The sequence below is a fragment of the Taudactylus pleione genome, unplaced genomic scaffold, assembly GCF_031769625.1.
Source record: "Taudactylus pleione unplaced genomic scaffold, aTauple2 ptg000066l, whole genome shotgun sequence".
In the NCBI taxonomy this organism is placed as follows: Eukaryota; Metazoa; Chordata; class Amphibia; order Anura; family Myobatrachidae; genus Taudactylus; species Taudactylus pleione.
Window position 1 is genome coordinate 7,281,430 of NW_028284468.1, and position 14,433 is coordinate 7,295,862.

The 14,433-nt window shown below is 46.4% G+C and overlaps 1 protein-coding gene across 1 annotated transcript in view; it reads left to right on the top strand.

Annotated features, from left to right (window-relative positions):
• Positions 1-14,433, top strand: part of UBXN7 (UBX domain protein 7) — a 48,791-nt gene that overhangs the window by 18,174 nt on the left and 16,184 nt on the right. The window contains exons 6-9 of the mRNA XM_088466625.1: positions 497-643; positions 11,184-11,274; positions 11,357-11,484; positions 13,603-14,032. Coding sequence (XP_088322751.1) covers positions 497-643; positions 11,184-11,274; positions 11,357-11,484; positions 13,603-14,032 — 796 coding nt within the window. The remainder of the gene's footprint in view (positions 1-496; positions 644-11,183; positions 11,275-11,356; positions 11,485-13,602; positions 14,033-14,433) is intronic.

Consider the following 14,433-nt stretch of genomic DNA (forward strand, 5'->3'; position numbering starts at 1 on the left):
ATCTGTCCTGAGAATAAACTGTAAATGGGTAGATGATGGGACATATCTTGTTTTTGGCTATCATCATTTTAGAACCGGGATGGGGAACCTGGGGGCCGTATAAGGCCCCCGGAGTCCTTTGGTCTGGCCCTCTGAGCTTTTCTCTCCTAGCCTCATCTGGCTAGCTGGGTGCCTAGAATGCTACCCTGCTGTCAGAATCTATGCAGCAGTGCCGCCTGGAGCGTCCTTAGGATGCTTCAGACGGTCACACCGCTGCCCTTACAGCTCCGGGCATTGCTGTAATCACCGGTGATTGTGGCCCCGCCCCTGTGTGACGTCACACGGCGAGGGCGTGGCCTCCACCAGCCGGCAACTAATGTTATATATATCAAAATGACCCTCGGCAGAAAAAAGGTTCCCCACCCCTGTTTTAGAATATACTGTTTTTAGTGAATGAGACATCTCAGATTGTGGCTTTTATCTGTTAGCTATAACTGCTTTACCTTGTCACTTGTAGGCCAAGGAATGTGGGCAGCTAAAGAACAAATGGCTCATGATCAACATTCAGAATGTGCAGGATTTCGCCTGTCAGTGCTTAAACCGTGATATTTGGAGTAATGACTCTGTGAAATCTTTAATACGGGAACATTTTATCTTCTGGCAGGTAAGAGCCTTTCTTCCACTTTATACTTTCATGGACTGAAAATGTCTTTGTGCTCATTAAGGGGCCTATTCATTATCACTTAATTTCTGCAACAGCCAGGTGACAATGAATATTTTCACCTGCAATTGTAGAAATTACGTTTAGGGTCCATCCATCAAAAAGGTAACATAGGTGATTTCGCCGATATCTCCTGTTTGCCTTTCACTGCCCGCTGTCCTCATACACTAGTATGAGGACAGAAATTCATTAAGCTTCGAAAATACTATATTTTCGGAGCTTGTCTGTGTGAGCATTCACCATCTTCAGGTGACGTTGGCTCCCGCTTGCAGCGCATACCCAGCTCCTTCCCTTTCGGATCCCTCCGCCCCTGTCTGGCTTCTTCCACCAGATACCGGAGCTTTATTCGCCTACATAAACTAGAGATCACGCAGGTGCACTAGCACTGCCGAGTCGACCCTGCAGTGCTATATTTCACGAGCAGTGAAGTCGCTTCGGGGAGACAGCGGATTTTCGGATCAGCTGTCTCTGTACCGGAGCAATGATGATTTGCTCTGGCGCTCGCAGTGAGTTAGTATGTTAAGTATCGTGATTGGCTCAAACCCTAAAAATTAATGTAATGAATAGACCCCTAATGCTGTAGATGAGTAAGTTTATCTTCATGAGTAGAATGTCAGGTTTTCAGACATGTTTAGCAACTTTAAACATAAAAATGTAAATGTTTTTCCTCAAGCTTTTATATAGCATGGATTAGAGGTTTTCTCTGTACACTGATTTTCAGTTCACAGTGTAAGCATGTAATGGTTTTTGCATTTCATATCTACCTGGATAAACATTAATATTATTATTATTATTATTATTATTATTATTATTATATCGAAGTACCTTCTAATGACACTCCCAGTTTATTAGAAATGTATCTTGCATATGACCATATATAAATAAACAACTTAATTTCGCTGAGATTCTTATATACTAAAGTGAGAGTTTTTAGATGTTGCCCATAGCAACCAATTAGCTTCTAGCTATTCTCTTCTAGAAGGTGCTAGTTAAATGTTAAGTAGAATCTGATTGGTTGCTATGGGCAACATCTCCGCTTCTAAAAACTCTCACTTTAGTAAATATACCCCTTGGACTTCTTTATTTGAAGGGTACTCAGTGATTTCAGGATTTTATGAAAACACACACAAAGCCTCCAGCGGGGAAGCTAGGGGAAATTCCCTGAATTACACATAGTAATGCCTCCCATTTTTATCTGTTAAAAGTATTATTGTAGAATCCAAACAATCCATGCTAATATGCCATGTCTGTGATAAGTCTTGTGCTGGCCTTAATACACTAAACAAGTATGGCCACGATGTATAGTTTACTACAGTGATTCCCAACCTCGGTCCTCAAGGCACTCTCACAGTCCTGGTTTTAGTGATATCCATGGTTAAGCACAGATGGCTAAATCAAAATAATTGAGGTACTAATTAAGTCACCTGTGCTCAAGTATGGTTATCCTTAAAACCTGGACTGTTAGTGTGCCTTGAGGACCGTGGTTGGGAACCCCTGGTTTACTACGTGGAATTGGCAGAATGATGGTCAGGATGTTTGAACATGTTTGATCAAAGTAAATAATCCCGGGTCCTGACTGTTTTTGAAAACGTTTGAATCTGAGCCCTTTTTAGTGCGGTGGCTGGATCTGAGCCATTATAGTGCAGTTTATCATTAGCATGTATTTCTTCTTCAGGGTTCATAGGGCTCCACAGGGAGACAATGGGGTGTAGGTGGTGAATAGGAGGACCGGACACTAAACAGTTAAGCTTTTGCTATCCCAAGATGTTCCGATCCTTCCCCCTTATTCCCCGCCCACAGCCTGAGGCAATCAGTTTGTCTTCGTGTCCAGCTGGAGCTGGATCACCTTTAGAACAGTGGCGCTGCTTTAAGCAGCCCAAGCTGTATTTCAGCTAGCTGGGACCCCGGTTTTCCAGACTGTGGCCAATTCACAGTCTTGTTTGTCCCTAGCCAGGGGGGCTCCCTGGGGACAGGCTGCGCTTGGAACAAGGTACTGATCCTCCACTTCCGCTAGACCACCAGGGACAGCGGGCTGCAGCAGTATGGAACATGCTCCAGCGTTCCAGGGGTTAATAGCATGCCAGGGGTGTGTGCTTTCCCTGTCTCATAGGCACCGCCTTCCCCCGCTGCACAGTGCCTTTCCACAGCGGGATGTGGCAGCGTTCCTCCCCCCAGGCCTGTCTCCTATCAGCTCCTTGGCAGCCATTTTATAAAAGTGGCGAACGCTGCTGGATTCTGATACAGGGAGCATCGCGGTCCAGGTCCGCGCATACCTCTCCTCCGCTGAGGTCAGTGTATGCAGCACTGTTTCCTACCAGGCTCTGTGTCTGCGTAGTTAATCACAGTGCTTGTAATGCAGGTGATTTATTTCTGCATTGTATGTGACTATATGCTAGCGCTGTCTGACTGTACCTCACTTCTGACTGTCAGCCATTTTACTATCCCTGTCTTTCTGCCCGTGCGGTGCTGCAGGGTGCTTATTGCCTCACAGTTATAATGAAAAGTGTTTTTCTGTGTGGTGCGTCACATACACATCGTTTACACTCATCATGTCTGAGAGTGAAGGTGATTATTCTCCTCAGCTAAAACGTACCACATGCTCAGTACTGTTAGCGGAGGATTTCTCACATTTGTATAGTATATATATTTGTGAGAATTGGTATTGCACTCTGCTATATTTATGCAGTAAGTTCCTGCTGCTTGACAAGCATCAGATAGGACTAATATTTTGCTTTACTACTATGTGTATATATGTATATGCTATGTGGTCGCATTATACCCAGTGCATGCTGTGTGCTTTTACCATGCAGTTGTGCCTGCAGGTATGACTTACACCCTGCTGCTCCACTCTACCTGTTAGTTACAAGGCACGTATGTGGGGAGAAACAGCTAATTCTCTCTCCCTGGTAGTTCACGCAGTGTTCACAGTAGTGTCTCTCTCTCTCTACCTTATACAGAGATTGACTACTACCTCCAGTCCATGTTGCAGGGATTTCCCTTAAGCCAACATGGGGCCAGGCTTTAGGCGGAATCCACATATTGCGCCCTTTCGCCTACTCTTCGCCTCAGCAGTGAAGTTTCGCGTGTATGCCACTCTAGGTAGGCAGTCTGGAATTCGCCTGCGCGATACTGTTTTGCCTGCACATTACTCTTTCGCCAAATCGAGACCTTTTCGCAAAAGCGAGGTTTCGCGGGCACAAAGCTTTTATGTGTCAAGGGTATTCTGCGGAATTCCATTGTCAGTGATATCACAGGAATTTTAGCTGCAGGTTATCCATTCCTGTAGTTAATTACATGCCTAGTGAGTACTGCAACCTTGCCTATGTTTTCTCGAATGCTACGTATCGCAAAGTGGTACTTTGTTGGAAGTCCACATACTCCCTTACAGGGGGAGGTTTCCAGACCAGCTATGACTAAGCTGGGTAGCCAGAGAATGGAACAGGGGGCAGATGCCTTGGATCCATATTTTTACTGAGGTAGCCTTAGTTATAGGTCTCCTGACTTCTAGAATTTCCTCGGCAGCAGTTACGGCATGCCCGCTCTCTGTGGTGGCGCTCATGGAGACTCCAAGAAAGGGTTGGTATGCTTACCCTTTAATGGTGAGGTCCTCTTTGGCCCTGATCTGGGAAAAAATAAATAAAAATTGTGAGCACTTTGGCAGCAGCTAAATCCGCGTGTTTGCCATCACCCCAAGTTCCTTCAGGGTCTTGGTCTTTGTCCTTTTGACCCTGTTGGGCCCAGGTTAAGTCCAGAGCACAGTCCTGACGGGACCCCAGGGTGGGAGGCCGACTTCTTCAGTTCGCCCAGTGCTGGTATCAGACTACTACAGACACTTGGGTAGGAGAAATGATCTCACAGGTACGTCCTCTCATTTCGCAGAAGGCCTCCCAGACGGTTTTTCACCACAGGCCTTCAGTCAGTTCATGACAAGGACCTGGAATTCCAGAAAGTAGGGCACTCTATGCTCCAAGCGGGGGTTATAGTGCCTGTTTTGTTGCCTCTGAGAGGTACAGGTTTTTACACCCGACCCTCTTCTGGTTCTGACAGACAATGGGTCCTACCAGCCTATTCTTAACCTCAAGTCCCTAAACAAGTTTTGAGGGTCCCTTGGTTCAGGATGGAGACGCTGCGTTCCATCATATTGGCTATGGAGCCTGGGGATTTTATGGTGTCCTTGGACATTCAGGATGCCTACCTGCATGTCCCAGTTGCTTTAGCTCACCAGCGGTCCCTCAGGTGGTCAATCAACAGTGACGGCTGACGGCAGAATCTGCTCTTCCAATTTAACATATTGGTACTTTGAGCGGTATTCAGAGCTCTTCAGCAAGCTAGACTAGTTCTTCATGGAAAACCCGTGCAAGTCCAGTCAGACTACGCCACCACAGTGGCTTACATTAATCGCCAAGGAGGAACCAGAAGTCAGGGGCCCTGACACAGATGTCCCACATTCTGGCTTTGGCGGAAGGCAATCTCCCAGCTGTCTCGGCATTGCTCATACCAGCAGTCCTCAACTGGGAAGCAGACTTCCTCAGCCGTCAGGACGTGCATCCCGGGGAATGGTTTCTTCACCAGGAGGTGTTTTAATTCCTAGTGAACAAGTGGGGCCTTCCAGAGATAAACCTCATGGCCTCCTGACAAGACAACAAGCTGTCTATTTACGGGTCAAGAACAAGAGACGAGGAGGCTCTTATGGTAGACTCTCTGGCAGTCCGGTGGACCTTCCATTTTGCGTACGTCTTCCCTCAGTTCTTCCTTGAGTACTTCAGTGGTTCAAGCAAGAAGGAGGCACGCTCCTGTTGATGGCTCCAGCATGGCCCAGCAGTCACTGGTACTCAGATACTCGGAGTCTCTCCATAGACACTCCGATGCTGTTGCCTCAACGTCCGGACTTATTGTCTCAAGGTCCTTGCCATTACCCGGACCTGGGTCGTCTGTCTTTGACGGCGTGGCTGTTGAGACAGCCCTTTTAAGGTCCAGGGTTTTTTTCCAGCTCTGTAGTTAACAACATGCTCAGAGCTCGGAAGCCTGCGTCTGCAAGAATTTACCACAATGTGTGGCATACTTTCTTTGGTGTCGACCTAGAGGCTTGGATATCCAGGGTTTTGGCTTTCCTACAGGCGGGCTTAGATCACGGTCTTCGCCTTGCTTCCCTGAAGGTGCAGGTTTCTGCCCTGTCAGTGTGGTTTCAGCGTAGGATTACTACCCTTCCTGATGTCCGCACCTTTATGCAAGGTGTACTTTGTATTTAGCCTCCCTTTGTTCCACCAGTGGCTCCTTGGGATTTGGCTGTGGTCCTGAGGGCTCTCCATGGACCGCCGTTTGAACCACTGGGCTCAGTGGATTTAAAATGGCTTACAGCTAAGACTGCCATTGCTTCGGCCAGAAGGGTGTCAGAATTGGGGGCTAGGTCCAGGGATAAGGTAGTGCTTCGCACTCGCCCTGGTTTCCTACCTAAGGTGGTATCTAGTGTCCACATTAATGAGATTATGGTACCAGCCTTTAATTCCCCAGACCTCTCAGCTGGTGAGGCCTCCTTGGATGTGGTACGTGCTCTAAGGATTTATGTTGACCGTACCAATTCATTTCGGACGTCAGACTCTTTGTTTGTTCTCTATAGTGTCCGTAAGAAGGGTTGGCCTGCCACTAAGCAGACTCTGGCAGGGTGGATTCACATGGAGATTTCTGAGGCTTACATTCATGACTGCCTGCCTCTACCATCCTCTGTTGAAGCTCATTCTACTCTCTGTGGGTCCATCGTGGGCAGCTCGTCATGGTGCCTCTGCTGTTCAGCTCTGCAAGGCAGCCACGTTCTGTCCATACCTTTTGTAAGGTATTATGCTTTTGATACCTTCGCCTCTCAGGATGCTTCCTTCGGGCGGCGGATTCTCCTTTCAGCACAGGAGCGTCCCAAACCCTTAAAGGATACTGCTTTGGGACATCCCCAAGGTATCCTGTGGATACCCTATGGACCCTGAAGTAGAAAATATGAGATATGGTAAGAACTTACCCTTGTTCTCTGTTTCTACCAGTCCATAGGGTTCTACAGGACTCCCGCCCTGTCGCACCTGTACTGCAGATGGGCTTTGTTCTGGTCACTGGTTTTTCTGTCTCCTTCTGGTGAGTTTATGATTGTTGTGTGTTCCAGACTTTCTTCTCTCTCTCTCTTTCTTCTCCTCCTCCGGCCTATGGCTTGTTACGTAACTGATTTGCCTTGGCTCGGGGGCGGGGTATAGGAGAGGGACCCGAGTGCATCCTGGGAGGCTGAAAAATTAACTTTGAGGTGCCTGATGTCTGCCTCCATCGCCTCTACCCCCAAGGTATCCTGTGGAACCCTATGGACTTCGTACAAATAGAGATAACAAGGGTAAGTTCTTACCATATCTCATATTTTTCAGCATTATATGTGACTTGTGCTAGTGCTGCTGTCTGTGTTTTTCTCACTCTGTCAGCTTATGCCTTTCCCTTTTCTTTCACAATAACCATCACAATCTACACAGGAGCCTAAGTCTAAAGTGAATGTACCTGCACTTGTGCAGGCTGTCAAATAAATTCTTCACATAGTAGCTGCTGAGCCCGCTCCTAAAACAAAACAGAATTTTTTAAGAGACAGAAAGTGGTTTTACCGGAATTTCCTCACTCTGATCAGCTTTCTGATCTCATGAGCAAAGCATGAAATACGGCAAGTAAAAAGTTTCACCCCCCTAAACGCCTGGTTTCTTTTTACCCTATTCCAGCAGCTGATTGCGCTAAATGGGAAGCTAGGATTCCCATGTGACGCTTCTAATTAAAAGCTCTACTTTACCGATTTCTACAGCAGTCTCCTTAAAGGACACGACAGATAGGAAGATTATAGCTTGCCTCAAATCTGTGTATTCTCTTACAGGAGCAATTACTCGTCCAGCAATGGCCACTTCCTTGGTGGTAAAAGCCATTGAGAGCTGGGCAGATGCTCTAGAGGATACATTTCCCTCTGATGCCACCTGAGAACAGTTGTCCTATATCTCCGACATCAGGGATGCAGCCTCCTATTTGGGAGAAGTGGCTTTGAATACTGGTCTCCTGGCTTCCAAGGCATCTGCTACTTCGGTGGTAGCTAGCCGTATCATCTGGCTTCGTTCATGGAAGGCTGACACGGACTCTAAGAAGGCCATGTAATCACTGCCTTTCACTGAGGAGATCCTGTTTTGGCCCAGAGTTGGACAAGATTGTGAGTACCTTAGCAGCTTCTAAGACTGCATTTCTGCCCTCAGCATCTACACCGAGGCCTCGGATGTCATCCTTTAGGTCCTTTCGTACCCAGGGAAAAGCTAACGGTCAGTCCTTTCCTCGGCAGTCGGCGTCCACAAAGGCCTCCAAGCCAGAACCAAGCAGGCCTGGGCCACCAGACGTCCAACTGCTAAATCCGAGGACAAACCTTCAGGGTGCCCAGGTTTCGTATGGAAACCCTCCTCTCTACTATCCTAGGTATGGAACCTGGGGACTTTATGGTATCTCTGGACATTCAGGATGCTTATCTACATGTATCTGTAGCGCCCTCCTATCAGCGGTATCTCCGATTTGCTGTCTTGCAGCAACATTTCTAATTTCAGCCACTGCCCTTTGGGCTTTCTACAGCTCCACGGGTCTTTACCAAGATTATGGCAGCCCACCTGCATCGTCAGGGAATCGGACTACTCCCATACTTGGACGACCTCTTGCTCTTAGCACGCTCTCCAGAGGTCCTTCTCCGCCATCTTCAGGTAACTATTGTCTTTCTACAGAGGCACAGCTGGTTGATTAACTGGAAAAAGTCTTCCCTGACCCCCTTTACAAAGGATGGTACATCTGGGAGCTCTTCTGGATTCTCAGGCGCAGAGAATTTTTCCTGACAGCAGACGCGATCTCCGCACCTCAGCAACAAGTGCGCAGGTTACTCCACAGTCGCGGAGCGTCAATTCACTCAGCCATGCAGACCTTGGGGTCCATGGTAACCACCTTCGACATGATGGAGTTTGCTCAGTTCCACTCCAGGCCCCTACAACACCTAATCTTCTCCACGTGGAATGGGCTGCCCCATCTGATCAGAACTCAGACGATGGTCCTCTCTCCAGCAGTTCACCGGTCCCTCTCCTGGTGGTTACAGACGTCCCACTTAAACAAAGGTCGCCCCATTTGCATCCCGGAATGGGTACTCCTCACCACAGACGCAAGCCTCGGCGGGAGGGATGCAGTGACCGGCCAAGCACTCCTTCCAAGGACGCTGGACAACAGTCGAGGCGATCTTACCAATCTACGTCCCAGAACTCCGAGCCATCTACAGAGCCCTCACTCTGGCTCAGGATATTTTTCAGGGCAGGCCAGTACAAGTACAGTCCGACAATGCTACGGCGGTGGCCTACCTGAGGCACTCTAAGTTTGTCAGCAGTGGCAGAAGTGTCACGCATTCTCACATGGGCCGAACGCCACCTCGCAGTCATCTCCGCAGTGTTCATCCCGGGGATTCTCAATTGGGAAGCGAATTTCCTCAGCCGTCATGACGTCCACACCATGAAGTGGTCTCTACACCCAGAAGTCTTTCAGCTCCTGGAGGACAAATGGGGTCTAACAGACGTGGACCTCATGGCCTCACGACACAACCACAAGCTTCCAGTGGTACGGGTCCAGGACAAGGGACCCCAAAGCTGCCTTCCTGGATGCCTTGCCACTGAAGTGGCGTACCTTTTTCCTCCAGTCTCCCTTCTTCCTCGGGTCCTTCGGAAGTTCAAGCAAAAAGGGAGCACGGTCCTGTTGGTAGCTCCGGCTTGGCCCAGACGCCATTGGTACTCCGATCTTCAAAGTCTCTCCATAGATGCTCCTCTCCAACTTCCTCAACGGCCGGACCTGTTTTCTCATGATCCCTGTCTACATCCACACCTGGCCCGTCTATCTTTGATGGCGCAGCTCTTGAGACATCCCTCCTAAGGTCCAAAGGGTATACCCGCTACGTGGTCCAGACCATGCTCAGAAGCGCTTAAGCCGTCCTCCGCCCAGATCTATCACCGTGTGTGACATACATACTTCGAGTGGTGTGCTACCGGAAGCTATGACACTCAGGTTTTTAGGGTTTCTCGGACCCTTGCCTTCCTTCAAGCTGGATTGGATCTCTGACTCCGCCTGGCCTCTCTGAAGGTGCACGTCTCTGGTCTGTCAATCTGGTTCCACTGCCGGATGTTCACACCTTCCTTCAGGGTGTCCTCCATCCATATGAAACCTCCCTTTTGTCCCTCCTGTGGCTCTGTGGGATTTGTCAGTGGTTCTCCATGCACTTCAGGGGCCTCAGTTTGAACCCCTGAATTCAGTAGACGTCAAATGGCTCACTGCAACGACTTTTTTTCTTATGGCTATTGCGTCTGCCCATAGGGTGTCAGATTTGGGGGCGCTCTCCATTTCTGATCTTTCATCAGGACAGGGCTGTTCTTCGAACTCTTCTGGCTTCCTTCCCAAGGTTGTTTCTCGTTTCCACCTTAATGAGGAAATTGTAGTTCCAGTTTTCCTATCACCAAACTCTTTGTCCTATATGGATTTCACAAGGAGGGCTGACCAGCTAATGAATAGACTCTAGCCAGATTGCTTCGCATGACAATCTCTCAGGCTTACTCGCTAAGCCGGCTACTGTCTCTGCTCATTCTACTTGCCCTGTGGGTCCCTCGTGGGCAGCCCGCCGTGGCGCGTCTGCCGAACAACTGTGCAAGACGGCCACATGGTTCTTCTGTCCACACCTATTTTAGGTTCTATGCCTTTGATACATTTGCCTCTCAGGATGCTTCATTTGGATCTCAGGAGTAACCCCGCCCTTGAACAACTGCTTTGGGACATCCCCATTGTCTACCTGTGAAGCCCTCTGGACCTTGAAGAAGAAAAGGAGAGTTATGGTAGACTTACCTTTTGTTAACTCTTTCTTCGAAGTCTATAGGGTCCACAGGGCACCCACCCTGACGCACCTGGCTTCTATGGGTTTCTTCTTTTGGGCATCTGTTCCTTCTCTGTTGTATAAGAGTGTGATTCTTCCATGTACCAGTCTTCCTTCTCTCCTATCCTGCTCCTGTCTTGGGCTTGTTAACAAAATTGGTTTGCCTCAGGCTGTGGGTGGGGTATAGGGGGGAAGGACCGGAGCATCCTGGGATAGCAAAAGCTTAACTGTTTGGTGTCCGGTCCTCCTATCCACCACCTACACCCAATTGTCTCCCTGTGGACCATATGGACTTTGAAGAAAGAGAGTTGACAAAGGTAAGTATCATAACTCTCCTTTTGTAATCTTTGTTCAATGCCAATGGAAAAACACATAAACAAAAGGTCTTATTCAGATTCCATACAGAACATGTGCCAGATGAAAGGGTCTTAGTGTCTTTAAAACCTAATTATCCATCTAATGTGGTAGATTCACTTTAATAACCACTCGTCAGCCAGGGTGATCTCTATTTTGTGGAATAGTTTTATCATAGCCTATTCTACTGTATTATCACAGGTTTATCACGACAGTGACGAGGGGCAGAGATACATCCAGTTCTACAAGCTATCGCAGTTTCCATATGTCTCTATTTTGGACCCTCGTACAGGTGAGTAAGACAGAGAGGGATCTCCATTTCTTCACTGGTGTCCTCTTTCAGACTATTGGTGACTACTGTGATTTGTACACAGGTCAGAAGATGGTTGAATGGCACCAGTTAGATGTAAATTCCTTCTTGGAGCAAGTGACAGGGTTTTTAGGGGAGCACGGACAGCTTGATGGTCTCTCCAGCAGCCCACCCAAGAAACGATTACGTTCCGTGAGTATGAATCCTGTGTTACTTGTAGTCTGATTGAATAGGGATTTCTGGCACAATGGAAGTGGGGGTCATGACAGGGCACTGAATGTTTTAGTGATGAATAATTCCCCTCCATTGTCCTTGCTTCTGAACAGCTGGTTTCATTGACTCCAGTAGAGAACTGTAGCTATTACAGCTGGGTATCTCTTGAAGATGTTGCCTAGTTGTCACTGTCAGACTGTAGCCCTGTGCAGTCATCACATTTTCAGACCTCATATTTTTCTTACATGACTGTACAGCAACAGGCGTTATTGAGTATATATAAAAAAAAAAACAAGGTTGGAATTGCACTAATACAACAATAAGTATATTGATGTGGCAGACTTCTCGTTTAACTTAATTCCACCCCTGGTTTTCTCTCTGACTATGGCTATAGTGAGTGGTCACACACCTTCACTTTTGACATGTGCAGCTGTTTTGGTATTTCATTTAAACTCTTTATTAGATACACTATTTAAGTGCTTGATATACATTTCCTATCATAAATTAGTGCCTGCTTAACCATTTTATTTTTGTTTTATTGGGTATATATTTTGTTTTCTGTGTAAATTAAAATGAAATGATTTGTTATTGAAAACTGTTTGCTAAAAGTATATTGTGATTATAAAATAGGCATTAAACATTATGGGCCTAGTATGTATAGGACTGCTTTTACTTTGTTTATGCACCTACATTCATTGTTGGAAATGTATTCCTGGCATCGCTAGATGACCATTTGAGATTTCTACTTAAACACGTGACAGCAGCACACAGGATGGCAAATGGTCAACCTATGGGACCCCTTATAACATGCAACCTTAAGCATGTTATACGGGGTGACGTATCGAGCAATGAAAAAAAAATGGAGAAGTTGCCCATAGCAACCAATCAGCTACCTAACATTTTATAGAATGCACTTAATAAATGCTGCCTCAAAGATGATTGGTTGCTATGGCAACTTGTCCACTTTTTTCACTGTTTGACACATCTCCGCCATAGTCTTGTAGGGTTCTCTAATAGCATAAAGTCAGATTTTTGTTTCATTTCAGCAATGGGGAATTAATTATGGTTCCTGCCCACATAGAAAAACATTTGTGTTGAGATGTGGTTCTGGTAGTTAATGGGTTTGATATATTCTTGTTTCCTTTATTCCCAGGAATCTTAGTGTACGAATGAAGATCAGTGACTTAGTAAAACTCTTAATAAATGTAAATGACAACTATCACAAAATTGAAGATAAAATATGGAGACCGTTGCACAGTTTGAAGTATTTTTAAACTTGGAATGATATAAAATCTAACCTTTTACAGGTCCCCAGTTAGCCAATGCGCCTGATGTCATTGTATGTACATCTTCCTGGCTACATAAAAGACCATGCTGTCACTATATAATTTGTGTAGCCAGCGACAGAACAACATAATGTAACAATATATTGGACGCACCATACACACTACACGATCCAGTGTATGACGGCGCAAATTATCGTTCCTTGCTGCATGTAGCACAGCAGATGGGACGATGCAAAGAACGTCCGATGAGCATGCGCAATATATGATCTACACGATATATCGTTGTGATACTATATATCTTATAGTGAATACCGAGCTTTACTGGCTCCAGAATTTGTACTTTCTCCTTGCCATTTAGGAATGATCTCCCTGGTCCCAAAAATGTTGGCCACACATCGTGTCACTTGACATTGGAACTGTTCTAGTTTTGGGGCTCAGGCTGTTTGACGAGTATACATGTCATCCAGTTTAATTTCATGGTACAGCACATGATACAGCTACACGTACAGTGGCATTGAGCCAATTTGCTGACTTTGCTCCAGGTGTAGCAGGTATGCTTGGTCATGCCCTCATCATTTTGTGAAGAGCCCAATCTACCTGTAAGGATTGGTAAATGCCTGGGTATGTACGGCTAAGTGATGACGCTGAACTTGGGAAAAGAAGTTACTTTTACTTCTTCGGTTTGCTTATTCATTTCATTAGTGAGAACGCTTTAGACTGTGCAACTCGTCTTCTATTTTATTTTTGCTTGTAATTGTTGTCTCTTAACAGACTTCCTCTAATTTGTATTAGTGGTCTTACTGTCCTCCAGGAGAGCCTCATCGATGCCAGTGAGGACAGCCAACTGGAAGCCGCCATACGTGCCTCCTTGCAGGAAACCCACTTTGACTCTGCATCGAATAAGCAAGCCTCTCAGTATGAGGAGGAGTCGGACTCCGAGCTGTATTCCGGCAGTGAAGAGTTTATCTCTGTATGTGGATCTGACCACGAGGAAGAAGAGGAGGAGAGGCCTGCTGAAACATTGCCAGAACAGGAGACTTCCTGCAGTAAAACGAGGAAGGCCACGTCTAAAAATGGCAGTCATAGAAGAGATGACTTGTGTATCCCAGAGCCTGTAGTAGATGAACCATTGGAGGACACCTCAAACCACCACTCATCACCTGGGCAATTACACACAGAGTCTCAAGTTGAAACACATTTCAGGAATCCTGAATGCTCAGAAGATGGTTCTGACAATAATGGTGAGTACTACTGCAAGTGCGGACTGCCAGCTAATATTTGGTTCTTGTCACCAGAATATTATATAATGTGCCCTGAGGTTAAAAATGTGAAGTCTGTTTTCTTCTTGACATCTACTCTTGGCCACAAGTGCCATAGGAAGAGTCTAACAAATGGGTTTTCCCAAATGAAATATGTAGACTGTGGAAAGGTCAAAACCGAGACATGACCACATTTATCTGGAATTTCAGTAGAGTATACCTACCGAAAAGATGGTTTAAAATATGAGAAAAATGCTAGTGCTGAACATTATGTATTATTATGCTTTCATCCTATCTGGGTGTTTTTTGGCACTGTTACACTGTCGCAGATTAGGGGGTATATTTACTAAAATGAGAGTTTTTAGAAGTGGAGATGTTGCCCA